At 30.6% G+C, this 27,859-nt stretch overlaps 1 protein-coding gene across 1 annotated transcript in view; it reads right to left on the bottom strand.

The window, feature by feature from the left end:
* Positions 1 to 27,859, bottom strand: part of ChAT (Choline acetyltransferase) — a 212,786-nt gene that overhangs the window by 42,789 nt on the left and 142,138 nt on the right. The window contains exons 4-5 of the mRNA XM_075359890.1: positions 12,838 to 13,010; positions 8,971 to 9,151 (exon numbers count right to left, since the gene is read on the bottom strand). Of these exons, the coding sequence (XP_075216005.1) occupies positions 8,971 to 9,151; positions 12,838 to 13,010 (354 nt within the window). The remainder of the gene's footprint in view (positions 1 to 8,970; positions 9,152 to 12,837; positions 13,011 to 27,859) is intronic.

Genomic DNA, 27,859 nt, shown 5'->3' with positions numbered 1-27,859 from the left:
ACGTGCAGATGTTCATGATGCAGGCGGTCAGGGAAGGAAGCGAGTGTCAACCGATGATCTCGTTGAGCGAGTGGATGAGGCAATTCGAGAAAATCGTCGGTTCACAATTTCTGTATTGAGTGATTCGTTTCCTGAAATTTCAAGGTCAGCTCTCTACACGATTGTGAGTGAGAGACTTCAGTACCGCAAACTGTGTGCGAGATGGGTTCCCAAGATGCTGTCCGACCATCACAAAACAATGAGAATGGACGCCTCCCTAACGTTTCTCCAGCGCTACCACAATGAAGAAGAAGATTTTTTGAACAAAACTGCCACAGGGGACAAGACATGGGTCCATTTCGAAACTGAAGAAACAAAAGAACAATCCAAACAGTGGATGCATTTTCATTCTCCCAATAAACCAAAAAAGTTCAAGCGAACCTTCTCCAACAGAAAGTGTATGGCTACTGTGTTCTGGGACCGGAATGGAGTTCTCTGGTGGAATTCATGAAACGTGGCACGACCATCACTGCAGCCTCATACTGCGTGACTCTTCAACATCTACGAAGGGCAATTCAGAATAAGCGGAGAGGAATGTTGTCATCAGGCATTGTCTTTCTCCATGACAATGCTCGGCCGCACACTGCAGCTGTAACAAAGAAGCTCCTGCAGCGTTTTTATTGGGAAGGGTGTGATGACCCACCATACAGCCCGGACTTGGCTCCTTCCGACTTTCACCTCATTGCACACATGAAACGCTGGCTAGAAGGACAAAATTTTGGCACAGACATCGAGCTGCAGACCAGCGCAGAAACATGGCTGAAAACACAGGCGGCTCTGTTCTATGACGAGGGTATTGGAAAGTTGGTACCACGCTACGACAAATTTCTAAATCGGAGTGGCGACTATGTAGAGAAATAGCGTAACTATATAAGTACTTGTTACAAATAAAAAATTGTTTATTTTCACTGTGGTTTTAATTTCGTGACTGATCGGACCTTGAAAAAATAACCTTCGTGTGTATATATATATATATATATATATATATTACTGAAATTAATCATTTTTAGATTCATATTATTCCTCAGTACTGTTAAATTACGAGGGGGATTCAAATATAAACCGGAATTTTTGTTGTCACTGACACATGGCTAATGAAGAGGGGAGTGGCTTCTCAGTGTTGTACGTAAGGATGCATGGAGCAGATCCCACTCTTAGAAAGCGAGCTTACTACTTTTTTCTAATCAGTATTACAATGTCAGAGCAGTTGGTATCATCGTGTGTTGTGCAAGTATTATTACATTTCTCACGGTAGAGAGTGTGAAACCATCCAAAATTTTGAGAAGACTTCAGACACAGTTCAGGGACAACACACTTAAAAAGACTGAAGTGTATGATTGGCATAAGCAGTTTTCAGAAGGATGAGGACCAGTTGAAGATTAAGTTCATCAACGTTGCCCAAGAACAAATGCTACTGCTGAAAATGTTCTCATGGTTTGTTGCCTTATTGAGGATGACTGTCGATTAACAATTGCAGAAATTACTTATGAGATTGGAATAAGCTCCGGCAGTGCTCAGGCAACCATTACTGGCAATCTTGGATTTAAAAAAGTGGCAGCACATATATATATACACATGTTTGATCACACCAGTAGTTCTTTCAAATTATATTTATATCCACTTTTTCAGTATTATATCTTTAATTGTAATAAGAAAACTGGAATTTAAGTCCTGTATTATGTTAAATTAATTATGACCTTTTTAATAATAACCCCAAGAATTTTAATAACCAATATTTAATTGTTGTAGTATGTTGGAAGAATGAGGCGTGACAGTTAATTTAGGAAATTCATGATTGTTATGAAATTTGGGTAGGAGAGAAAAGAATTGGAAATAAATTGGAATATAATAAATTGTGAATGTCAATCTCAATCATTAAGATGGGGATAGGATCTTGACCTTTCATCTGGAGGCCCCAGTTTTGAATCGGTCAGGTGGTGCATTTTTCATATGCCAAAAAATTCCATTTCCATATCCCATGCACAAGCTTCAAGTTATTGTGGCAACATCATTAAATAAAAAATAATTCTTAAACTTAGAACAGTAATTAATGAAAGTAGTGGACCAGATTGTGAAATAAACAATACAATTAGAAAACTAAACCAGATCTTTTGTACCAGAAATTATCTCCCCGTTTATGGAGAAAAGTAGGAAATAATGAACTAAATGTATACTAAATAGTATATCTTCCAATATAAGTGTAGAGCAGAGACAAAGAACTATGAAAAATAAACACATAAGTATGGTAACAGCCATAGAATTACGTGTTTTAGTAAAGTACTTATTATAAGAAAAATATCAGGATGGTTTAAACAGTTGGTCTGTAGAAATAATGAAAACAAAGAATTGAAACATAGAGGTTTCTCATCTTTGGCCTTTAAACCAAGGCCAAAGCGTGAGAAACTTCCTACTATGGGAGAATGGGGAGGATCATGTGGGTATTAAAGGAAGAAGAAGAAGACATTACTGATGAAAGATGTTAGCTTTTGAACAGACTGAAATAAGAAATTTTGTTAATAGATTGATGCTGAAAAACAGAAGGAATAGGTAGGAAATACAATATTCTCGTATGTACTGTACATTTCAGAGTATTTAATTTATATCCTTGTTTATTTTGTTTATTTATATGTTATGTATATCCTTTTAATTTTAATTATTTTCTTTTATTTATAATTATTAAATTTAACATTTTAGATAATGCAAGAACAGATATATACATATATTTATATATCTTGTGAAAGCATTAAACATTAATGAATGAAGAAAAACAACTATTTTACTTTGAATTTTTATGTATTCTACGGTATTAGTTTGAAAAATTAATTGTAAGAGTTACTGAGTAGTTTCATTAAATGAAAATAATTTATCACTGAAATGGGATTGTCAGTATAGTATTAAATGGGAGGATCCCCTATTTTACAATGCAGCCAATTTAAGAAAGAATTATTTGGGTTTTTGCCTTCCCTCCCTCTTTGGTTCACTAAAATTTTTCAGTGATAGTCATAAAATATTATAAATTAAATTGAAATGTTTTATAGCAAATCTGTGAAGAATATGTCCTGTCTGCGATCAAATTATAAAAACATTTTCAATGCAAATTATAGTGACCATTCTAATATTTTTCACACCTAACATTCTGAATAGTTATAAGAGAGCTATCTTTTCTACTAACAACATTTAGTGACTTTAAAAATTAATTATTTAGATTCAAAATTCTATTCTATACTATGCCAACTCAATTTATTCTATAATAAACTTAATTTATTCTTTATTGTATCAGATTGGTTATTTCAACTAGAAAGCTGGACCATGCAACCAACTTTGTGGACTGTGATGAGGTTCTACCTGCTATCTTCATTCCATATGGTATACAACTTAAGTACATTAATACCTAAAATTATTCTTCCAAAATTTTATAAGCTACTGCCTTTACAAAAGTAAACATTAAATTTTTCAAAGTGTATGTGTTACATGCGATTGTTAATTTTTTTTCAATCATTGAAGGCTTAGCTAAATGTAAATATTCTTTGAATTCTTTATTTCTTTACTGTAAAAACAGATTATTTCTTTCTAGTACAAAAGATTATTTAAATAAAAGCAGACCAGGTGTCCCGTGTTTATGTTGAGAAAACAGTGTAGAATTTAATAAGACCAGAAAACTTATTAAGCATTGTTGGATAATAAGAAACTCAATAGTGATGAGTGGGAGAAATTAAAAGTAACTAAGTGAGTAATTGACTGATTATGTGACTAAGCAGAATTCATCTGAAATGGAATATTAGATATGTATGTCAAAGGAAATGTAGTAGCAGGCATTTGGTTGTGATAATCATATATATTATATTTTTATTCATAATTCATTGAATTTTTTTTAAATTCAGAAGAGTGCAAAGTATTCTGTTAAATGTATTTTTATGTCATTAAAAGTTTTTAAGTTAATAAAAGGTGTGGTATAAATTTGATACGTTATCTTCAAGCGTACTATACAATGTAAAATCTGTTTTGATCATGTGTTTGTTGAAACTTATAAAAGCTTAAAATTAAATAAAACTTGTCTAAAGACTAATTAGTTTTTGTTTGAGAAGTTCATTTTTCAGTTTTTTTTCTATTTAGCCTCTGGAACCTATTACTTCAAGTAATAGGTTGAAGCAATAGCTCATCTGGAGCTATTACTTCAAGGAAGAATGAGGATGATATGTATGTAAATGAAGTGAGTCTTGTACAGTCCCAGGTTGACTATTTCTGAGATGTGTGATTAGTTGAAACCCAACCACCAAAGAACACTGGTATCCATGATCTAGTATTCAAATCCATATAAATGTAACTATCTTTACTAGGATTTGAACCTTAAAACCCTTGACTTTGAAATCAGCTGATTGTGATCACAAGTTCACCACTAGATCAACCCGGTGGGTTTCATTTTTCAGTTTATATTTTAAATAGTCTGTACTTCATCTAAATCTTATTTTCAATTATTACTGTAATTTTTATTTTTATTTTTTAATTCACAGATCCATTACAACATCTATAGGATGCGAAACTCATAGTTTATAAATACTGTCATGAAGTGTACTTTTGTTTAGATCAATTATATTAAATCATTTATTTCACTGAAATAAAAAAAAAAAAAAATACAATCACTATAATAAATTTGATGATAGCCTGTGAATGCACGGAAACAATATAAAAAGATATCAGACATTTAACTAAAATATGATTTCAAACACACACACAAAATCATCATCATAGCATACACACAAAATCATACATATTCAGCGTGTTTATAACTGTTTTAAGAATTCAGGTGATGGACCCAACATCGAAATAGAGAAAAAACTTCATAACAATATATGTCCAGAAATGCTTAGTTTGCATATAGGCTATTCATTATTCTATATTCTTAATATAAAAATTTATTTCTCAGGAGTGGTTAATCGTATTGACCTGAAATTTCAGATATTGCTAGGGTATCTACTGGTTAATTTTATAAAAATAATAAACCTGATCTCAATCCATTTCAAAATACAGTCATGCAGATTTATTAATAGTTAATATCTTCGCAACTACTGGTTTATTTAAATGTTTTGTTATTGCAAAATATGTTAAGGATTCTATTACAAAGAAAATGACAGCTGATTTATTCAAATTTGTTCATAAATGAATAATCTATGGCAAAAATTCTAGAAATGAGTGACTAGATCCGTAATTCTCAACCTTTTCAGCTCAATTACTCTCAAAAATTAAAAAAAAAATATATAATGAATATTTTGCGACCATCCAACTCAGTGAAACCTAGTTAAAACTACTTATCTGCGCTGATAGTGATGTATGAACATGCATGCATGAAGTGTACAAACATGAACAATCTACAGGTTCCAACTTGATGTGTATGTGCTCCTTATAATTTGGTCTGCTTGCATAATATTCACTGTGAGAGCATCATGTTTGAACATGCTATGATACATTTGAACATGTTGTGCTCTCAGCAGTATAAAAAAGGCATAAGGGATTGCAAAACATGCGTTTAGTTTTGAATGCAAAATGTACATTTGGTGCCTTTATTTATGTTTTTAAAAGCATAGTTTCATTGAAAATAATAATAATTGAGGTTTAGTTTTTTAGTGTGTGGTCAAATGGGGTAACTGTTTTTTTTTTCAATTAGATTTTTATGCAAAATAGATAAATTTGTGAAAAAACAAAGTGAGCCATCTACATCCAGTGAGTCGATTGGTAAAAAGACAATATTATACAATGACAATTACTAAAATTATGTTTTTTATCTCATTGGATGGAAAGACAGTGAATAGTTTGCTTTCAAGTCCTCTCCAATGAAAGCTTGGAGGTATAAAAAATTAATTAGACGCTTGGAAACTAAACATATGTATCATAAAAGCAAACCCTTGGAATTTTTCAAAGAAAATTACATACTTTGAGAAATCAAGCTCCTATTTGTAAATCAGGCCATACTGTTAAAAATTACTAAACACTAAAGTTGAAGCTACTAAAAATTATAACATAGATTGGACAAAGTATATTGCAGTATGAAGTGATGATGAAAAGGCGATAACAGGAAAGAACAGTGGATTTCTGAAAAAATAATCGTCTTATACCACGGGCAGAATGGATGCGTTCTTACTTCACAAACATAGTCTTGCCACAAAAAAATTTGCCGAAAAATAAAAAACAATTCTTTGTAAAGCTGTAAAAATGGTTATTTTTTAAAAAAATCGATTGTTATGGAATAGGCTGTTTGCTAAACTATGCAAAGAAATGGGCAAAAAGAAAAAGATCTGTTCTTTTTCATACAGAAGTCAGATTGTTATCATGAGGGTAAGTGTTATTGGAGTTGTAAGATGAATTAATAATAATTTTCCAGGATAAACAAACGCCATTCTCAATGTTTTTACAGAATAATGATTGAATGTTGAAGTTGGTTTACTTAGCTGATGTATTTTTACATTTAAACGACTTGAAAGTGAACTTATGAATATGTGATAAAAAACAATTTATTAATGACAAAGTTTATGCTTTCATTAAGAAACTTGATATCTGGATTATTTGCATTCTCATAATAATAATAATAATTATTTTTTATGATATATTATTATCTTTAATTATTATAATTATTTTTCTTCTCATAAAACGATTTCATTATTATTTACGACTCCTGTGGGGGTTATGACTCCCAAGTTGATAAACATGTGGATACTGGTGTTCTCTGGTTAATGTCTTTAAAATGTGCCATAAGAAAGAGTCAAGAGGATTGAGATCAGGAGACCTTGCAGGCTGTGCTACTGGGCCTTCTTGACCAATCTGTCTGGATATACTACATTTTGGTGATCTTGAAATTATAATCTGTAATGAGTCAGAGCCCCCTCCAGCATGAACCACATTTCATTGCATGTTTTTAGTGACAAATCTTCGAGTATGGCCACCATTTTGAAATGGATTGAGAGGTCAATTTCATTATTGTTATACAAGTAAACTTATAGGTACCCTAGCAGTATAAAAAATTTCAAAATGATTAACCAATCCTGAGAAATAGATTTTTATGTTAAGCAAACAATGTAGCAGGTAGCCGGTAAACAAAACGTTTCTGGACATTTATTGATAAAGGTGTAAAAAAATAATGTTTTTTCTTTATTTTGATATTGGGGATCATCTCCTGAATTCTTAAAATGGTTTTTATAACCACTCTAGACACACACACACACACACACAGAGAGAGAGAGAGAGAGAGAGAGAGAGAGAGAGAGAGAGAGAGAGAGAGAGAGAGAGAGAGAGAGAGAGAGCGAGAGAGAGAGAGAGAGAGAGAGCGAGAGTGAGAGAGAGGGTGATTGGAGATTAAGGGGAAGAGAGAGAATGTATTATGAAGTTCTCCTGGAACTTCCATAACCTATTCTACTCTTGAAAACAAAGAAAATGGTCCATTTTAAACATATGTCATAAAATGCTTCATTTGCGAGTTGATGTTGGATTTGCGAATGAAAGATTTTGTTGGATTTCAGCTACTCCGGTGCTATGAGGTCATACTAAATTTTTAGGACGTTCATTAAGGGAAAGAATTAGTGATTTCTTATGGTATTTGACTTGAAAATTGAATAAAATAAGTCCCAGAACTGTATCTGCAGTAGCTTTTTGAGAAATCTGGGATGAAACCAATAAATTGGGGTAAAAAACCCTGTTTTTTATGTTTGACATACGATAACTTTGTTAATGGATAATAAACACATATACCTTTTTAATAAAACTAGAAGATAATTTACTTCTGAACAAAATGGTGTAAAATAAGTTGAATAAAACAAAGGAATGTTAGAAAAATTCAAGTTTTATTTAGAAACAGTATATCAGTACCTCTGACAGAAAAGTACCAATTTAATGTAAATAAAGCCAAATTCTTGATTTTTCAAATTGAAAAATTTGAAAAAACAAAATTAACTATTAAAAATTTCTGTTAAAATATTTTAAAAAATTGGAAATTATACAATTGTAAAATAAAAATAAATATATAAAAATTACATAGATAATTTTTTTATTAATGACAGAAATACAATAAATTATTTGAAAAATTATTATTTCAAAGTTGGCAATAAAATAACAACTGATCAATATTGTGCAATACTCTAGTGTTTAAATCAGTATTATTAGTGTTTATTATAAACTGGTATATACATACGTGGTTTTATTGTAACTCTGTTTCTAAATAAAATTCTAATTTTTCTGAGTTTTCTTTGTTTTATTTACCATATCTTATGCCATTTTGTTCAAAATTAAATTCCCTACAAGTTTTGTTTAAAAGTTTTATTGTTTATTACTCATTTAACAAAATTACTGTATGTCAAACATAAAAACAAGCGTTTTTTATCCCAATTTATTGGTTTTCACACCAGATTTCCCAAAAACTATTGTAGATAACGATTCTGGAACCTATTTCATTCAATTTTTCAGGTTAAAAACCACAAGAAGTCACTAACTCTTAATAAAAGCCTTAAAAATTTCAGTACGACCTCATTTCACCAGCGTAGTTGAAATGTGAGTGAAATCTTTCACTAACTGTAACTCGCAAATGAAGCATTTTAGAACACACATACACACACACACACACACACACACACACACACACACACACACACACACACACACACACACACACACACACACACACACACACACACACATATATATATATATATATATATATATATATATACACACTCACTCACTCATACACACCCATACACCCACACAGCCCCAAAACCCCCTCCCACACACACACAGACAGACAGACAGACCAATTGATAATACACAAAAATAAGCGTGCATTATAATGAATGACTATATTCTACATAATAATATGTAAAATGAAATGGTGCAGAAAAAAAAAAACATACATTCAATATTAGTTATTTGATTTATGGTCTCATAGAGAACCTGATTCTTGCAGGCGATTATGATATGTTGATCAGGTGAAGGCCTTTCTGGTTCTGTATTACGTATAAAATCTTTCTCACTTCCAGGAATACGATATGATGTAAAGAGACGATAAAATTGAGACATACATAAAGGTTGTCCTTTTTCTCTTGATGTTGCTCTTTCCACTGGTAGTGCTCTTCTGAAAAATAAAAATAAATATCTTTTATATTACATGAAAAATCATTTATTTATGGATAAATTTTATTAATAGAGTTAAAACTTAATGTGATGAATTGATAAACTGTACAGATAGTTTCACCAGAACAGGAAGGTCTAATATATAACTTTATGAGTTGCAACAAGAGATGTAACTTGGATTACGTGTTGTGATGATCACAACCACAATCCATCAATGATATGCAAAGAATCAATGAAAAGAAATATTTGGAGGTTCAGTTAGTGGCATTGCCTCAGGAATGGTCTGCTTGTGACTGGACAAAACTGGTAGCTAAATTACAATAGACTCATAGTCTTCTGTGAGACACTATAATTTCTAGAGAAAAGAAAAACATCTTACTAACTCTTATTCAATAATTTTTTATAAGTAAGATTAAGATGTAAATTTTTATCATTGATGGATTCGAGATTATGAGGTTACGCCTACATTCTTTATAGAATACACAATCTACATTCATGTGTGAGATTAAAAGACTAAAAAACATCAAATAAAAAACTGACTGCTACAGGAAATGCAAGTAACCACACAGTGCGGGCAAAGCTGCGATGGGGAGCTAGTTCTTTTTAGTAAGGTGTTTAAGGTGTTCACTAATGCTCATGTTGGAATAATGTTTAGAACTTTGGTACATGGTGTTCTTTATATCATTGAGCAGTATTGATAGCATTTTCCAGGAAATAGCTGTGCAACTAATACAAAATATAAAATATATTGGTCAAATGTATTTTACTTATAATGCTATATCTTTATTACAGGGCAATGGCAATACCTTTAGTTTTATTAAACATTCAATTGCTTGAATTGAATTATGCATAATTCCATACATATTAGTTATTCTAGATGCTTAAGGAAATGAAACAGAAATATTTTAAATATTTAAAAACTTTTTGTACAGTTAAAATTGTTTAATTTGTGTCATGTTTTGCTTGCAACTAAATTAGTGTACAAAATTAATATTAGGGTAACTTTTAATTGTTAAAATTGTACTAATGAATTTGGAAATTTCAGTGTTAAATGGTAGATGAAGGGACTATATTATCATCAATGATTATAAAATTATTTTGTAACTGCTGACTAAAATGTTCCAGATAATGAAAGATAATGAAAATGATTTATGATATATACTAGAACACTAAGAAAGTTTTTATAAAATGAGAAATTCATATTAATGAAACATAAAACATAAATAATGAAAAAGAAGTGAGTGAGAAAAAAAAGAGAGTTCTTTATTACATAGTTTCAGAGTTCATTGAACTGAAATTAGTGTACAATGTAATGTTTTTAAATACTCTTTGGGTTTGTTATAGATAAGTTATTCAAAAAGCTATCAGTACTCTAAATAATGAAGAATCAGATTGGTTGGTAACTTAAGATCAGCATGAAACACATAAGTATTCATGAAATTAGAAAAGCTGTGATGAAGTAATAAATGATATTTCTGGGCTCGCACGTAAAATTCTCTTCTGTAACTTTAATACTTGAGTAACTTTTCTACCTGTTTACAAAATCTGCAAGAGAAAACAGAAATTTTCTAGCCACACTTTATCAAAAACTCATTCCTCTTTTGATATTCTTATACAAAGAAAAACTGTAAAAGATCTTTTTATATAAAAAAAATTAGTATTTCATTTAAATCTTTCTGTTTTTGACAGAAACTATTTTTCCATGTACATAATTATTCAATGGTTATTTTGAAAATTGCTGATACCTGCAAACCCATTGCTCTAAAAATGTTCAAATTAATGTAATGATTAATGATTAGTTATCAAGCAATAAGAAGGGTATATTTTTAAAATTAATATTTTGTTTCACATGAGTTGAAAAGTTGTCAAAAAGACACTTTTGTTTAGTTACATTACCAGAAAAATTCTTGTAATGAAATGAAATTTTTTACTTTAAGAGAAAAAAGAAATTGAAATAAAATAAGACTACCATTATTTTTATGATGGTTATGAAGTGAATTATTGACATTCAAATTCATTGATAAAGATATAATGTAACTAATAATTACAGGTATAATAAGCATAATGACTAGTTATTAAGGTTTCATAAATATATTATAATAATTTAAGATAATGTATCCTGTAGCATGCTTTTGATTTTCAGATTTAAGGAATGTTTCCTTTAAATAAAACTGTTAAATTCTAATTGGATATAACTTATATAATATATATATATTTTTCATTTCCTTGTGTATAAATGTTTAACTCTATAAGGCCCTTGGATAGAAATATGAAACATCAAATTTAACACACTGTTCTTAAATTGACTGGGCATTATTTCTTTTAATCTCTGTTACATATTTGTTCAGTAGTGTTAAAAAATAAACACTATTGTAATAGTGTGAGGATCATTTTTGGATGTACAACTGTGTTAACTTAGTTTAAAAATAACAAATTTAATGTTATATTCTTATCCTTCCATGGTTTAAATGATTTTCTGTCAATAAACTTTTGGCAAAATAAAAATAAAAATAATGACAGAAATATAAAAATATATTTAAGCACTTTACTCTCCTGTAAAAAATAGAAATGATATACATCATGTCATTACAAATTGTCTAATAAAGAATGAAAATAATTTCATGATTTGCTTTTCCAGTGAGAGTAAAGAAAATATTTTTGTAATTATAAGTCCTTTGAATTTTACTTTATGAAGAAAACATAAGAGTAGAATTACTGAAGAGAATTTATAATTATGATGAAATAATATGAAACAACCCTGATACAATACAGTCTTTCAAGGATTTTAGATTGAGAGGAGTGTTGTGTAACAATGATAGAGAATTTTTAATAATTTATAATTATAAGTTTATAATATGCTATTTTTTCTTTAATTTTGAATAAGCAATTTTGTTTCTACAGTTTTTCTAATGACAGAGAGATTGCTGGTTTATTTAAAAAATTACAACATTATTCTACCACAGTTCAATTATTCAAATTTTTCAATTTGGTTTTTGTTCAGTTCTATTTTTTTTTTTTTTTTGCTTTAAATGAAAGACGGACTTATTTGTTTTCAGTTGATTTTATTTACATAAATTTTCTTAGTATTACATGCTTTACCAATTTTGTTATAAAGTTTTATTTCTTTCTGGAAATTCAAGAAAGTAAATCTATCCCAGAATTAAAAAGTGTGTTTTTGATGTGAAGTTATACAATTTTCTTGAAAGTTACTGGAGATAGTCTTAGGATTAATATATTTAATTTTTAAGGCCAAAAAATATAAAACCTGTAAATTTTACCCTATAATTTGTGTTCCATATATTTCAGTTTGGTATTATTTTACCATTTGTGCTTAAATTAGAGCAAAATATTTTGCTAGCCTTAAGTCGAAAATATTTAAACAATTTTTTTATTTATTTCACTAATAAAACTTATCCTGAAATTGCTCCCATCCCCATTACTTCCTAAGATGCTCTGTAAAAATGCTATGCCTGCACAGGATTTGAACCCAGAACCTTTGTGTGAAACCTCAACCAATCTGCCATGGAACTCAACAGAGTTATATTAAATTTACTTATATTCATGCTATTTCAGTTCATGTACACTATGAATTTTTTGAATCTTTAAATAATCAGTAATCTGAGTTGGTACTGATATTTATAAATCGGTGACTAAGTACATTAATTAAAATGAAAAAAAAAGCATTACCTGTCTAGTTTATCCTTGTATTGTGATATGGCAGTTATCAATGAAGCTGCAGATTGTGCTATATCTGAATCATTATTAAAATGCCATGGAGCATATATTAATCCTGGACTGACATTTATTGGTAAACATAACTGAGGATTCAGGTACATATCATCCAACCACCAATCATATGCCTGCAAACATTCAAACCAGTATGAAATAAATGAGTTCAGTATGTAATGTATTTTAATCTAGTTTACAATGGCAAAGAGATAGTATAGTTAATAAGAGCAAGTTATTTGCTGAAAACTACTACACTAACCATCTTTTGACTATTTTGATATCAATTGTCAGGGCAATGCTTTGAATAGTAGAAGGGTTTGAAGCAGGAGTGATCTTTGTTCAATTATTATTACTTTCTGAGAAATTTTAAATGTTGTAGAAATACATTGTTGGAAATATTATGTCAGAAGTAATAATTTTAATTACAAAGAAAAAATTACTTCAAGCAGCAGCATGTATACATTTAATGAAGAGACCTTTTGTTTTAATAATGTATTCAACTGGTGAATAGTTTGTTCACACATTAAAAGAAACAAAACTTAACTTCTCAGTTAAAATTTTAGTTCAACAAGATTAAATTAATGATTCAGTCATCAACTTCAAATACTAAATAAATTAAAATTAAAATTTAATATCTATTATTACATACAAATTTCAATCTTTATTCAGTTTGGTTATTTGGCTTTGTTGATCTACAAGCAATGTAAACCTGATTATAGTTAACTAAACTACCTTAAAACATGTTCATCACCAACTTCTGTAGGGAATCAACACCATAAGGAGAAGAAGAAACCTGCCTTATACAGGTCTATTTGACAGATGATAAGTTGAAATTGTTAATAAAAATTTGAGTGAATTGTTTACTTTTTTTTATAGACTGAATCTAGAAGTTAATACCTTTATTAAATCTTATCTATTTATGAATATTCTTGTTGGAATTATACTGGTTTGATAATTCATGAAATTAAATGTATTTTATAAACACTACTAATTGTACACATCTGTTAAGTTAATTATGAAAAATGAACAAAAAGTTGTTTTATTTTCTTTTATTTTTTTAGTTCCAAATTTTATTTACACAATTGTTTACATTGTACTCAAATACTTGATAGGAAGTTCCCATTGAAATTTCACTATAATTAAAACTAGTATCAAAACTTCTGAGGAGAGTTCATATACTGTAAAGTTTAATAGCAACACAGACCAAGCGGTCTTACATAGTACATACATGTACACGGTCTTACATAATAGCGGTTTACAGCGCTATTAACTATCTTGAAAATATCTTATACTAATTTAATTGCTGCTTTTTAAACAACGTATGCTGTTTTTTTAATTTAAACAACAAAACTGCTGTTTTTGCAATTTATTAATGTAATTATTATTACTAACATTATTACCATTAAACCATTACCAATACTTATTACCATTACTTTAATCTGATTATCTTGCATGTATGAGGCATCTGTCAGATTTCTTCAAAACCACTTAATGATTCATTACTACTAGATGAATAAATGTTTCTATAAAGAATTCTAAAGCATTGTCTATTAAAGGCTCTTGTGATCGATATTTATTTTCAATGTATATCATGTGATCAAATTTCAGTATAGTCTTCTGGTCTCATTAAATTGGTTTGTTCCTCAAACAAACTTTTCATTCTTTCAATATTAAATTCTGTATTTTGATAGCAAATGGATTATTTTACTTCTGCCCATATAATTTGTATTGGATTTTAATCTGAATGATATAGAGGCATACGTAATACATGACGGCCTTCTTTTTCTAACATGTCATCCAAAAGGTAACGTGTGAATCTCTGTTTGTTTGACCGTATTAATTAATATAATTGCGGTTTAAGGAAACTCTCACAAAATCCCATTCCTTTTTGTTTAAGCCAAGATATCATTTCACATTTGGTGCTGTTAAATGTTGGTGCCTTTTCAGTTAAAATGTTGTGGTAAGAGGCATTATCAATTACAAAAACACTTTTTGATTCTTTAGGAAGGTTAGGTAATAATTTTTCACTCATCTATTTCATATAATTACTTATGTTCATTTAGTTGTTGTAATCTCCTGAACTGTGAGTAGCTTGGCACATTGAGAGAACATTAGGTACAAATCCTCTTTCTCCTCCAGCATGGATAACGATCAAATGCTCTCCCTTAGAGATCGGTTGTTGAAGCATTTTTTCTGAGCAGTTTCCCCAGGACTTGCCAGAAACATTACTAAGGACGTAAATTTCGCCGTGTGAACAATGTTACGGCCGGATTCCCTGTAATATTTTATGGCCTGCAAATACTTTATCCTTTTATTCCGTATATCAATCCTTTCCACCAATACAGAACGATTATTTTGAGTCTTTCGCCGTTTAAAATCGGGATCTTTTAATTTAATTCGAATACTGCCGTTAAATTCAATCCTTTCTTTTAGTGCTGCGTGCAATAACTCGGCTGCCGGAAGACGATTTTCGGTTATGTGAAAGTTATACGCCAATCTCCATACAACACATTTATCAAAATCGTCCAGTCTAGTTATTGGCCTTGATTTTTTCCAGCGCTAGTTAGGTGTTACGAACGACTGAGAAAAAGTATTATGAAACACTTGATTGACCGAACTCGCAGAAGCGGAATTGGAAACAGTCAATTTTTTTCAAATTCGTTTTTAATTTTCGTAATCAGTAGGGTCGAAACGCCAGTGGCTGCAGCAGCCCGTTGTCGAGCTTTTGTTAGTGAGATCGTTTGTTGACGCCTCATTTTTCATAAAGTTATATACTCTCCAAACAATTTTCCTATTCTGACTATGAAGCACTTTACCTCTAAGTTTTGATACAAAATGAACGTCCTCCATGATCATTGGATAAGAAATACCGTAATTTAATTTTAAAGAATATACAGGTTTAAACTAAACACTCGCGACAAACACCAAATTTAGTTCATTCACTATGCCTATACATTCACTATATGGTTTAACCATGAAATTATTGCGCAGGAGTGCTGAATACTCTCTCAAGACTGATCTGTATAAAGTGTAATGTTATGACACTTCAAATTCATATCATCATGCCATGAATATTCAGCTAAAATTTGTCATGACTAATAGCCTTATAAATAAAATTAATAACTGATTCATACTGTTATCAAATAATACGAAAAATTTGTCATGCGTAAGATGATCTCATTTTACTGTTTTGAAATGTAATTGGGATATGTTTAGACTACGTAAAAATAAACTATTTATTCCTAGTATTTTTAAATAAATAGAATATATAAGTTTTAACAACCCTGAGACAATGTACTGTATACTATGTAAGTATACGGCGGAGCTATACGAGATGTTTTCGTAAAGGAGTGACAATTAACTGTTCCTATTAAACTATCTCTCTCGCACGCAATGGCACAGGTATACGCTGCCCGCTATAGTCGTGGAAGGAAATATGTTGTGCAGGGAAGGCTATATGAAATGGTGACTTTCATGGCTTCTACTTTGTTAAGACTAACGAGCACCCGAATAAAACATAAAATGTTGAAATCATTAAATTTTTTATCGCTGACTAACTTACTGTATCCTGAAAAAATGCCTTCAAGAAAAAACTAGAAATACTTGTTTAACTATTCTTTGTTCGTTTTTCATAATTATTCTAGGTAAAGTACACAATTAGTAGTTGGGTTTTTATTTTTTTGATAATTATTTTATTAATTTTAACAGTTGACTAGTTTTTTAACCTTGTTGATTTATTAATAAAAACGAATTGAAATTAACGAACGTGAATTTAATTTATTACTCGTAAAACGATCGATTCGAATCGTTTCCGCACACGTTCGAATAAACCCTATTTCTATTCGATAACGGACCCGTTACGTTCCCTTTCATTTTCCAAACTCCTGCACCAATTAAAACTTAATATTTGAATTCGTTATAACCGGATAACTCAGTTCAAGGGTTCTTAACTTGGTTGAATGAAAAGCGAAGTAGGATAGGGGAGAGTAGAGTAAGCGGTGGTGGCTACCGTAATCCTAGTGTTGACACAATATATTGCATTCAAATGTCTTTCTCTCCCTTTTATCAATTCGAAGCTTTGTTAAACAAACTTTAGTGGATTTGTTTTGTTGTTTACAAGTATTACGGTGTCTAACTCGTTAACTAAGTGTTTCTTCAAATAAACTCTTCACTGTTTATTTAAAAAATCTTGCTGTTTAGAAAATGTACTAGAAAGTCCAGTTCTTACATTATCACTTCTGTTATTACTGCATCATTTACCGGTAGAAAAATTGAGTGGTATTCCAATATGCTTTGTTAATTTTATAAAATTAAAATTTTAAGAGGAAATATTTTTTCAGCTTGTATCGGTTTTTCAGAAGTAACATTTTATTTACTGGTTTATTTGAAAATGAAAAATAATGTTCATATTATTAAAATCTGTATAATGGAAGATTTTAATTTGAAATGTAACATAAATCTGAGAAAGTAGCTAATTCACCTAAAATATTTGGATACATGTAAGATAAATAATAATTAGCACTATAAAAAGGTAGAGTTTGTTATTAAAAAGTAGACTGTTTACTATTTGAAATACAATCATTTTCTTCATGTTAATAGCGCTAAAATTGGGCTGTAAAAGATGTTGTTTTAATCAACATTTAGCTAAATACGCTCTACTTTAATAATTCATTGTCATTTTGTAAATAAAATCCAATTATTTTTAAATTCCATTCCGTGCAGTGTTTACAGAGTATCATTTGTATCATTATTATTATTATTATCGTGGAAGAAATAAATCGCAATAATTGGGCATATAAACCTTGAGAATAAAAAATAAATAAAACAGAATTTTTTAGTATTTCCGTCTATTATATTAGAGCACGATTTAATTTTATAATTTTATATATTAAAAGGGGAAAACGTGTTTATGGTGTTATTAACTTATAATTTTTAGTAAAAATTTTCTATTTGTAACAATAATCAAAATTTGTTAAAAATTCTGGGAAAGCATTTCCTGAATAACCTGTAAAAGTTAGAAAGCGAAAACAATCCTTTCTGTCACATTAATTACGACAGTTTTTAGTTCGCAATTTCATGATACGAATGAATGCTGTTTGTATATTCCTTTATAATTAGCAGAATAACAAAAGGATTGAAAGATATATACACAGTTTGCTAAACATTCTAAGCATATATTATTTTATTATCAATTTAAAAAAAAAAGATTCTAGAGGAAGAATGGTGTAGACTATTTCTGACTTAGAAAAGGACGATCCTTCGTCATTTACAGAAAAAAATATTATTAGTCCAGCATATTTATTTGAAATAAAGACAAAATTGTATAAACTATCGAATAATATACAATAGTAAATAGTAAAGAAAAGGCTCACAAAGTTTATACATGCAAGCACAAATTAATATATCTTTTTTCGAGAAATACAGATGAAAGTAATTCTTTTCATTATAGAAATTTATCTTAGATAAATTTTAGTAATGCACAAAATATATTACGATTTTATTATAAAGTTGTTTAAAGATGAGTTGCTTTTTTACTTAATTGCAGTTTATTTATTTATTCTTATATTACTAATATATTTAGGTAAATTTAAAATATTCTAATTGCAAATACGAATAGTTGTTTTCAAATACAGTACTCTTAAATTTCTAACATTACAAGGACGCCATAAGACCACTCTCAGAATCATTGTTCTATATTGTAAATTTATGTATAACAAGTATTAGGTAAGGCTCACAAATCTTTTAATATTAAAAGCACAAATTAATTCCTTATGAATCGATACTCAGATCAGATCTGATCTGGATATCGATTTAATTGTTTTATAGAATCGATTCAATAGTTAAAAGTTTTGTTAAAACAGAAAAATCGTTCAATAATGATGTTTTAATAGAAAAGCATTACATTTTTATTTATTTCTGGATAATTTTTCTTTTATACTAAAATTTATGTTACTTAGCGAATATTCTTTTGACAGGTCATTCAAATTATACTTTTTTCTAATCGAAGTGAGATTTATAATAATTTATTTTCTCTGACTTAAGATTTTATGATCTGAAGGATCAATTCGTAACGTTAAATCATGGAAAAATCGTCTTACAAAATATCATTTGGGAAGGGTACATAGGAAATACTGACTGTGAAACTACGCACTCATTTTGCAACGCGATCACGCGCCAACAAGGCAATCGTGGCAACGATGCTCGGTGACAATGGCAAGGCAAGGATAATAAATTGGCAAAGTAAACCACCTTCAATAAGATCATCATAATATATGGTTATGAAACAAAATGGTGTAAAAAAACTAAGTTTTTCATTTACAGTAAGTTTAAAATTTCGTCAATTATCTACAAATATTTCTGGTTTTTTAGTAAAAATAATAATATCTTAAAAAATGTTGTGATTTTAAATGTAAGAAATCTATTGAAATGGTGTTTTTTTCACGATTCAAGTTTATTCTTCTAGAAAGTTTGTGCCTTCACATGGAGTAAAATAAATTAGATATCTCTGTTTACATTTGTGAGAATCTTTCAGTACTTCCAGATGAGGAGAAATTTAATAGTCCCATATTTTTGTCATTAAATCCTTGAGAGAGCGGACTATCTCGGCCTTTTTGCCGTCTAAAAAAAAACAAAATCTTAAAAATTATGTGTGCCGGGTAAATTATTGCATACAAAAACCTCAAAGAACCTTTTGATGTGATACAGCAACAGCAAAATTTCAACAAAATCGGTCTGACAGTTTTTGCACAATAATTTTGCAATTTTTCAAAATTGTATAGAGCCTAAAATAAAGTCTCTAGATACTTGAAAATTTATCGCATATAAAAGAGCACTCAAACTTTCAAATGCATTTTGAAAAATTTAAAGCGGTTAATTAGGAGAGCCTAGGGAATTTTTCAAACATACTTGTAATTTTTTTGCTTTTAAACTAGTTGAATATCTTCACGAATTTTTATCTAAATTAATTTTAAAAAGTACATCTTAAAAGTACTTGAAAAGACGCTTCTGTAAAAAACAAAAATGTTTTGATTCTTTAATTATCTCTGGAGAGATAACCGATCAAAGTTGACCACCCCATTGTGCAACTTTTGGAAGAAATTATTATTGATAAATTAATATACTGATATTTAGCAATAATTTGCGTTTGCCAGTATGATATTTGAACATTTACAAGACATCGATATAAAAAAAAACAATAATTTTGTTTGTTAAAAATGCAAGCATGTCTGAAAAATTCCCTAGGCTCTCCTAATTAACGGATTAGCAGCGTTACTGAGCAGCGTTTCTCAATATTTCAGTATTTGCGACCCAATTTTCAGTCATAATTTTCATCGCGCCTCCTCATACAGTAACAATGTATAAAATAATAATGCATTTTGATGCTAAAGCTACACTACGACCTTAATTACAAACCTTACAAATTACGAAGAACAAGTAAATTTATTGTTATTTGGCAATCCGCTGCATTGAGAAAACCAGAATCGGTGCCCCTCTATTGTTCTCTGTGCTATGTCCACCATATCAGATACTCTCGCGTCTTCGCGAGAAGTTCCGATTTGTATCGAACATTCGTGAACGTCTGCACGGCCGTCTGCGCAAACGTGTATAAATGCTGCACCTCGTTCAATTCCACCTACTCTCAGTCGAGTTGATCCTTCTATCTCTATCGAATGTATCGTGAATGTGTATGATGTAATTTGGGTGTTAATTGTATTTCATGGAATTAAATATTCACGACAGCAAATTTATACAGAATCATGGATAAATTTTTAAGTGGGCGTAAGCGAGCATCAGACGGTAGTGAAGCACCAACATATGCATAGACGAGTGTGGTTTCGAAAATAAAATCAAGAATACTTAAATTTTGGGTTTACCAGTACTGAAGTAAATGAAAAAGAAAGGTCCTTGTGTGTTCATTTACTAAAACGGTTTGGCTGCAGACAGCATGAAACCTAATAAACTTAAACGACATTTGAAAACGCTTCATAGCGAGTGCGTTAACAAACTTCGAGAATTCTTAGATTAAAATTAAAATCATATGAAAAGCAAACGTCATTTAAAAAAAAAAATCTTTATTGAATGAAAAAACTTTACAATGAAAAAATTTCCAAAAAATCTTGTTTTTCCCCCTTTTTTTGATAGTTATTGCTATCTGATTTGCAACCGATGATATTGTGCGTAAAATTTACTAGTAATAAAAAAAATATTTTTGCTCTCGATCTTTTCTCTAAAATGAGCAGATAACTCGGGGTTGTGAAACTATTCAGTTTTCGCTTGTTATCATAACTATGCCGAACTCAGCTTCGTGGAACTACTGATTATCTCCGCTGGTCCCTGGCAGTATTTATATCCCTTGGTCTGCAGAACCAATATCCGCCTCATTCCTTTAATTGTTGAAGCGTAATAATTTTCATCGTCCACGCTCTTACGTTTTTCTATAAATTCTTATTCCGGTCCGGTAACCTTTCTGCTCGGACTACAGTTGAACATGCCATTGCTTGTATTACAAAGAAGAGATTCTTTAACGGATCGGTTAGTCTGAGAAAAGAATCCTTTTTAGTTCCTTTCGGATTCTTCTTTTTATTATTATTTTTTCTTTCTTAATTACAATGCTATTCCCATTTATCAATTTCAATTTCAATACTGTTTATATGTATACAGGATAAATAATTTCCTTTTTTTCTTTTTTTTTGTGGCGAAGGTACATAACAATCTATGCCACTTAAGAAAGAAAAGAGTAACTCAAGGAGAAAATCTTACAGCTTTAGGGATCAAGGTCGTGTCGATGATACTGTTTAGGGGGACCTGGTATCCTATTTGGGTAAAGTAGGAATAACCTTAAAAAAAAATTGGCAAAGAAGATTCTGCCCTATTTAAATATGTTAATTTTTTTAATTCTAAGTACACATTTTCCTCGGCTAACAGTATGTGTTTGTGCATAGATACATTTGAGAATATGTAATAGCTGAGCACAGAACCACTTAGGCATATTTGAAGTTGGTTGTCCAAAATGGGAATGTTGTAGTGGTTAAATTGGAAGAAATCCGTTACCCTGGTCAATTACACTAATCCTGTTTAATATACTGGGTGATCATTTGAAAAGTTACCACAACTATTATTCAACAGCTATCAGTCCCAACGTATTTTTGTTTGCAGGCATGTACACCATTCTCGGTGGGACACCATTCCTTTTTAAAATTATTTTCATTGGGATGGAACCCACCTCTCCGCTACACCTATCCTAACTCAAAAGTCTTAAATAGGAATGGTAACATTTAATTACATTAATTGACTACCCGAAAAACTAATGAATTTTGGTGAAAAGAAAATTAAAATCCGCTCACCCCTTCGCTCAGTAGGTGCTAAAAACCATTTGGAGTAGTACTTCTTTTAAATTTCAGTCCAACAAAAATAACTATAAAATTACATAATATTACTTCTTAAACATTTGAAATAATCATAATCTCTGAATTAAAACTGTGAAAATTATTTTTTAAATTACCAACATAAAATTTCGCCCTTAAATGTTTTATAAATTTTCAAGGGTTGAAAACTAATTTTTTTTAAATAAGACAATGTATCTTGTTGCACATCATTAGAAAGCCCGTTGAATGACAAGTAATTTGGTAGAAATAGAATAAAAATTGGTTCACTGGTATTGAAGTTACGATTAATAATTTGTTTTTTTGAAGTTATGTTGGGGAACAGTGTTACTGATCCAAATCATTAGGTCTGAAATCGTCTGTTCTTGTTAAAAATATGAATTTTAGGTTTCTCCAGCATTGTAAAAACTTACCAGTAATCATAGCATTATAACATCGGTTAAACATGCGGAAAACCAATAATAAGGTATCTACTTCTTTGCTGGTAAAATTTTGAAAAAATGTTATATATATATATATATATATATATATGTATAGATATTCGTATCTGTATATAAATTACAATATTTAATGTGACTCGTGATGTGATTTATATGAGTGACAAAAACCGAGTCTTTAGAATATGACTAATATATAAAGATAATATATAATAATAATGATAAAGGGAGAGGTTCAGTTTCACTGATAAATGGTTGATTTTATCTGATATATATGTAATGCTATATTTTTAAATTATTTGTGATTCAAAGGCTAACAGTAAATCGATTAAAAAAAAAAAATAACGGTGACCGCATTTACTTCAGCCACAATCACAGTTCTGCAGGTATTTTCTTATTTTATTCTGTTTTTGAATCCAAATATTTTCTTTGTTAGCCTAAGTTTATTTTCTTACAATATCTCTTCAAGGAAAGTTATTTTTTGATAACGCTGAAAGAGATTCTGAACTATAAGTACTTCATCCATAAGCTTACTTAGATACGTGCCGAAACCCTAAGTTACATAAAAATCAATTATAATTTTTTTTTTTTTGAGTCTAAGCAAAACCAACAAATTATAAATAAAGTACATTAAAAATCTGCACAAGGACTATTTACCGTATTTTTTTATTTTTTATAATTGTTATAAATAAATAATAAAACATTCTTTTGAAGTACAATAACAGGCTAGATATTAAATGAATTTAATGATTTACGTTGTACTCAAAACGATTGGTGGAAAAAAATTAGGAAACGAATTGATTATTTTTGGTCCAGTTCTTGAAATGAATGTGCTTCGAAATTTTTTTTTTACAATATACAGACTAAGAATTAAGTAGTAATGAATGTGGTAGTGTGTATAGTGGCACTTAAGGAGAGGGAGGAAAAACAGCATTACGCCTGTTTACGTAATTTAATGTAATTTGTCGTGACCTACTTATTGATAAATTTACCCTTCAAATTGATTTCCTAAATAATTCAGTTAATTTTCAATTTAAACAGCAAACCTTATTATTTACTCAAATAATACAAAACAGTGTAATGTCAGTGTACTTGTACTGCAAGTCAACATCTAAACGACTAAATGGAAAGTTTTTGGAGTAATCAGTGTATGCAGTGATCTGTTGGCTCACTTTAGATTATACGAGGTATATTCATAAAGTAAGGGCCGTCGGCTTATATTTATATATAGCGGATTTGAACACAGTTTCACGCATGCAGGACCATCTATCGGCTATTTACGAAGCCACTTCAGTTATTGTTTTGATTTAGTAGTCGTTTGCCTGCCGGTGAATGCAGATCGTAATGTCCGCGACAATCGTTTCTCCCGCTAGTTGTGAAGTCACGCTGTAATTCGATTTTTCTGTGCAAAAGGGTCTTCAGCTTCTGAAATTCATCGGGTGTTGTGCTTAATGTATGGAGCTACAGTAATGGTAAGACAGTGGTGTCAAGACTTTAAAAATGGCCGCACAAATGTGCATGACGAAGACGGAGTGGCAGGCCTAGTATTCAGACTTGGAAATCACAGATTGTGTGCAAGGTGGGTATCGAAAATGCTCACCGACCAACACAAAGAGCAAAGAATATGCAGTGGACGAGCTTTTTTTGGATCGCTGTCGACAAGATGGAGATGAATTGTTTTCCCTTATTGTTACGGGCAACGAGACGTGGATATTCTACACCACGCAGAGTCGAAACAACAGTCAATGCGTGGCGCCATTCAAGTTTCCCAAAACCGAAAAAGTTTAAGCAATCTCCCTACTCGAGTCGATTAATGTTGGCTACCGTTTTTTGAGACGAAAAGGGCGTTATTTTGGTTGATTTCATGGAACGTGGATCAACAATTACAGCTGAAGTGTACTGCGAAACGCTCACCAAACTGAGACGTGCGATCCAAAATCGACGACGCGGTAAACTGTCGTCCGGCGTAATCCTCCTTCACGACAATGCGCATCCTCAGTACGCTGCCTTAACCAAGAAGATGATTCAAGATTTTCGTTGGGAACCTTTTGACCACCCTCCATGTAGTCCCGACCTTGCACCTAGCGAGTATTTTCTCTTCTGGTATTTGAAAAAGTGGCTTGGTGAACAGCGGTTTGAAAACGACGAGGAATTCAAGACTGCCGTTGTCAACTGGTTCAATTCCCAGGTGGCGAACTTCTATGCAGAGAGGTTAAATAAGCTAGTACAGCGTTACGAAAAATGCTTAAAACTGAATGGCGATGGAAAAGTGATGTAGATATGTAGTAAACTAAAACTGTAAGTAAAAACCTTTTCTCAAGAGTTAATTTTTTTTAATGACCAAACGGCTCTTACTTCATGAATATATCTCGTATAACCATTAACATAGATGAAAAACACATCCCGTTTTTTATTTTCCTAGTTAGATGTCGTTAAAAAAACTAAATCGCCTTTTAGAACGGACTATTCACAAGCAAAATCTGTTATTTACATTATAAATTTCTAAAAATTGAAAAAAATTGCACCTTCGAAATTTTACAGAAGCCATTAGAAGTACAATATAAAGATTAACGATTCGTCAAATTATTTGATATTCAATTTGTAGAGTTGTTAAAGAAGACGGTATTAAAATATATTCTCTTTTTTTGAGGTTCGGAAAAAGGAATCAGTAAAATTAATTATTTTTTGATGGTACTTTAGATTTACTATATTTTTTGTGAACTTTTAAATTTAGAGGTTGAGCTATCATGAATTTAAGCACATATAGATATTCATGATTTGTCTTATTATTTTTTAGCACGTTATGAAAACAGAAAAAAGGTTTTAGCCTGTCTGATCATTATCCAGATAAAGGTTTTTCCTTCAGAATTAACTTACATCTATCGAGTTATGACCGATTCCCACCTTGTTCCGCGTACAAAAGGACTAAATTCTACAATTGAAAGAAAAAAAATGAGCAGATAAAAGCAATTTTAAAACAAATATTACAACTTTTGTAGGACTAGAAAAATATATGTTTTTCCTGTTGTATAAACGGTAAAAAAATTAAAAAAATAGTTTAAATAAATAAGGAAAAAATTAAACAAAAGCATTTGTTTAAGAAAGTGGGATTTTTTTTAAAGAGAATCACAAGCTGTGGTATACTTTACTTCGAGTATTAATTTGTAGGATGGAATTTTCATTATTTTAAAGTTCTTAAACTTTAAAAGGGAACTCTAAAATAAATTAATGGAAAATTTAAACCACAAAATACTTTTAATGTAAAGTTCTGTAGTATGATTATAAGTTTTATAATTTACTTAAAAAATTGCGGAATGTACGCGATGCCTTATCAGAGATTGTGTTGGAGTTAGTAGTTTAAACAAATAAAAGAAGAGAAACTTAGTTCAAATATCAAAGAAAATGAAAAGAGCAATTGACAGTGGAAACCAAACGCGCGCGTGCGTATTTGTTTGTTTAAATGCTGGTGAATGGAGAACACTTGGAACGTGTTTGTGGTTCGTATTTCATTGAGGTTTGAGGTGGAGTTTTGCAGTACGTTTGGCTAGTAAGAGGAGACCAACTACGTATGTAATAGTTTGAGTGCATGAATATTGACTGTACTTCATTTACCTGTTTAGGTATATTGTATAAGCTGTATTTATTTATAATGAAAGCTGCTTGTGTGTATATTTTGAACTTCGGGTTTGAAGTTGGGCTGAGAAAGAGTTGATGAATGCTCTTTTTCAATCGGCAGTGAGCTGCAATGTTGAAATTAATGCAACTGTAACCGCAAAATAACAATGCTGTTGGATGGCGATATAGTAACTTATTATATCGTATTTCACTGAAATTGCATGAATATTTGCTGTAAATTCCTTTGTGTAACGCTATTTATGATTAATTAATTTGTAATGATTATTAATGAATTAAAATTTAATCCAACATATATAATTCAATTTAAAGGAAACAATTTTTAAAATAAAATTAAAAGAAATGATAAAAATCTCTTGTGAGCGCACCACGGCACATTTTATCAATATCCACTCTAGTTATTTTATTATACCTTTCCATTTTTTCTGTTTTATGTTCAATATTTTCATTTAACTTCCTTAAGCTTTTAATGGTTAAATTTTATGAAAAATCTGCCTAGTTTTTTAAAATAAAGCTGAATAATAAATGTAAAGGTAAGTAGAAAAGAGATTGGTCTCGCTAAATGACTTCAACACCTATATTGAATAGAGATGCCCTAGCCTACCGACTCACCGGTGTTGCAGAAATAAAATTTTCTTCTTAACGTGTTGTCGAAGAGATTGCCATCTCTTTTTTTTAATGTGCTTTTACGAATACAATGACCTTTTCGTGGTTTTTATGCCCATCTTCCTTATATTTTTGTTCTTAGATGCAAGAGATTTGGCAGGCTGTCAAATTCTTCCTTTCCATCGAGAGAAGGATATTGAGCGCATCTCATTACATGTACAGCATATCTTTTTAGCATATAAAAAATAATATAACTGGAATTATACTAAAAATAGTACCGTTGATATACATTTAAAAAAAATTACAAATGGATTTCTATGTCGAAATATTTAGGTTTCATAAATATTTTTTCACATTTCATTGTTTTAACTTACCATCTTCAAATTTGTTTCTGGATGAGGCATTATTTGGGTGGTTTTTGTTTTCGTTCTTTGTCATCAAGTTAGGGAGTAAATAAATATTTAAAAAATGCGTTATTTTTAAATAGTCTAAAACATAGCAATCTGCCGGCCTCCGTGGCGCGAGTGGTAGCGTCTCGGGCTTTCATCCGGAGGTCCCGGGTTCGAATCCAGGTTAGACATGGCATTTTCACACCCGCTACAAATCATTAATCTCATCCTCTGAAGCAGCATGCCTAACGGTGAACCCGGAGGTTAAACAAAAAAAAAACATAGTAATTTGATTATTTTTATTTTTACCTTATTTAATGATAAATTTGAGTTAGATAAGATTTTTTTATATTCCTACATCCCCGGGCCGGACATCCAATTAACTATACTCGGCGTGTCCTTTAACTCAAAGGAGGCCTCCCCACCCACCGGCTAAAAATCCGGCACGGCAGGTCGCCCCCCGGCTGAATCTTCTGTTGCCTGCCTCAAATCCCCAGCGGACGGTAACCAGGCCCAACTATGTCGTTCTCAG

This window comes from Lycorma delicatula, chromosome 3 (genome assembly GCF_047948215.1).
Source record: "Lycorma delicatula isolate Av1 chromosome 3, ASM4794821v1, whole genome shotgun sequence".
In the NCBI taxonomy this organism is placed as follows: domain Eukaryota; kingdom Metazoa; phylum Arthropoda; class Insecta; order Hemiptera; family Fulgoridae; genus Lycorma; species Lycorma delicatula.
Note: the sequence above shows the minus strand (reverse complement) of the source record. Positions and strands in the feature narration are given on the sequence as shown.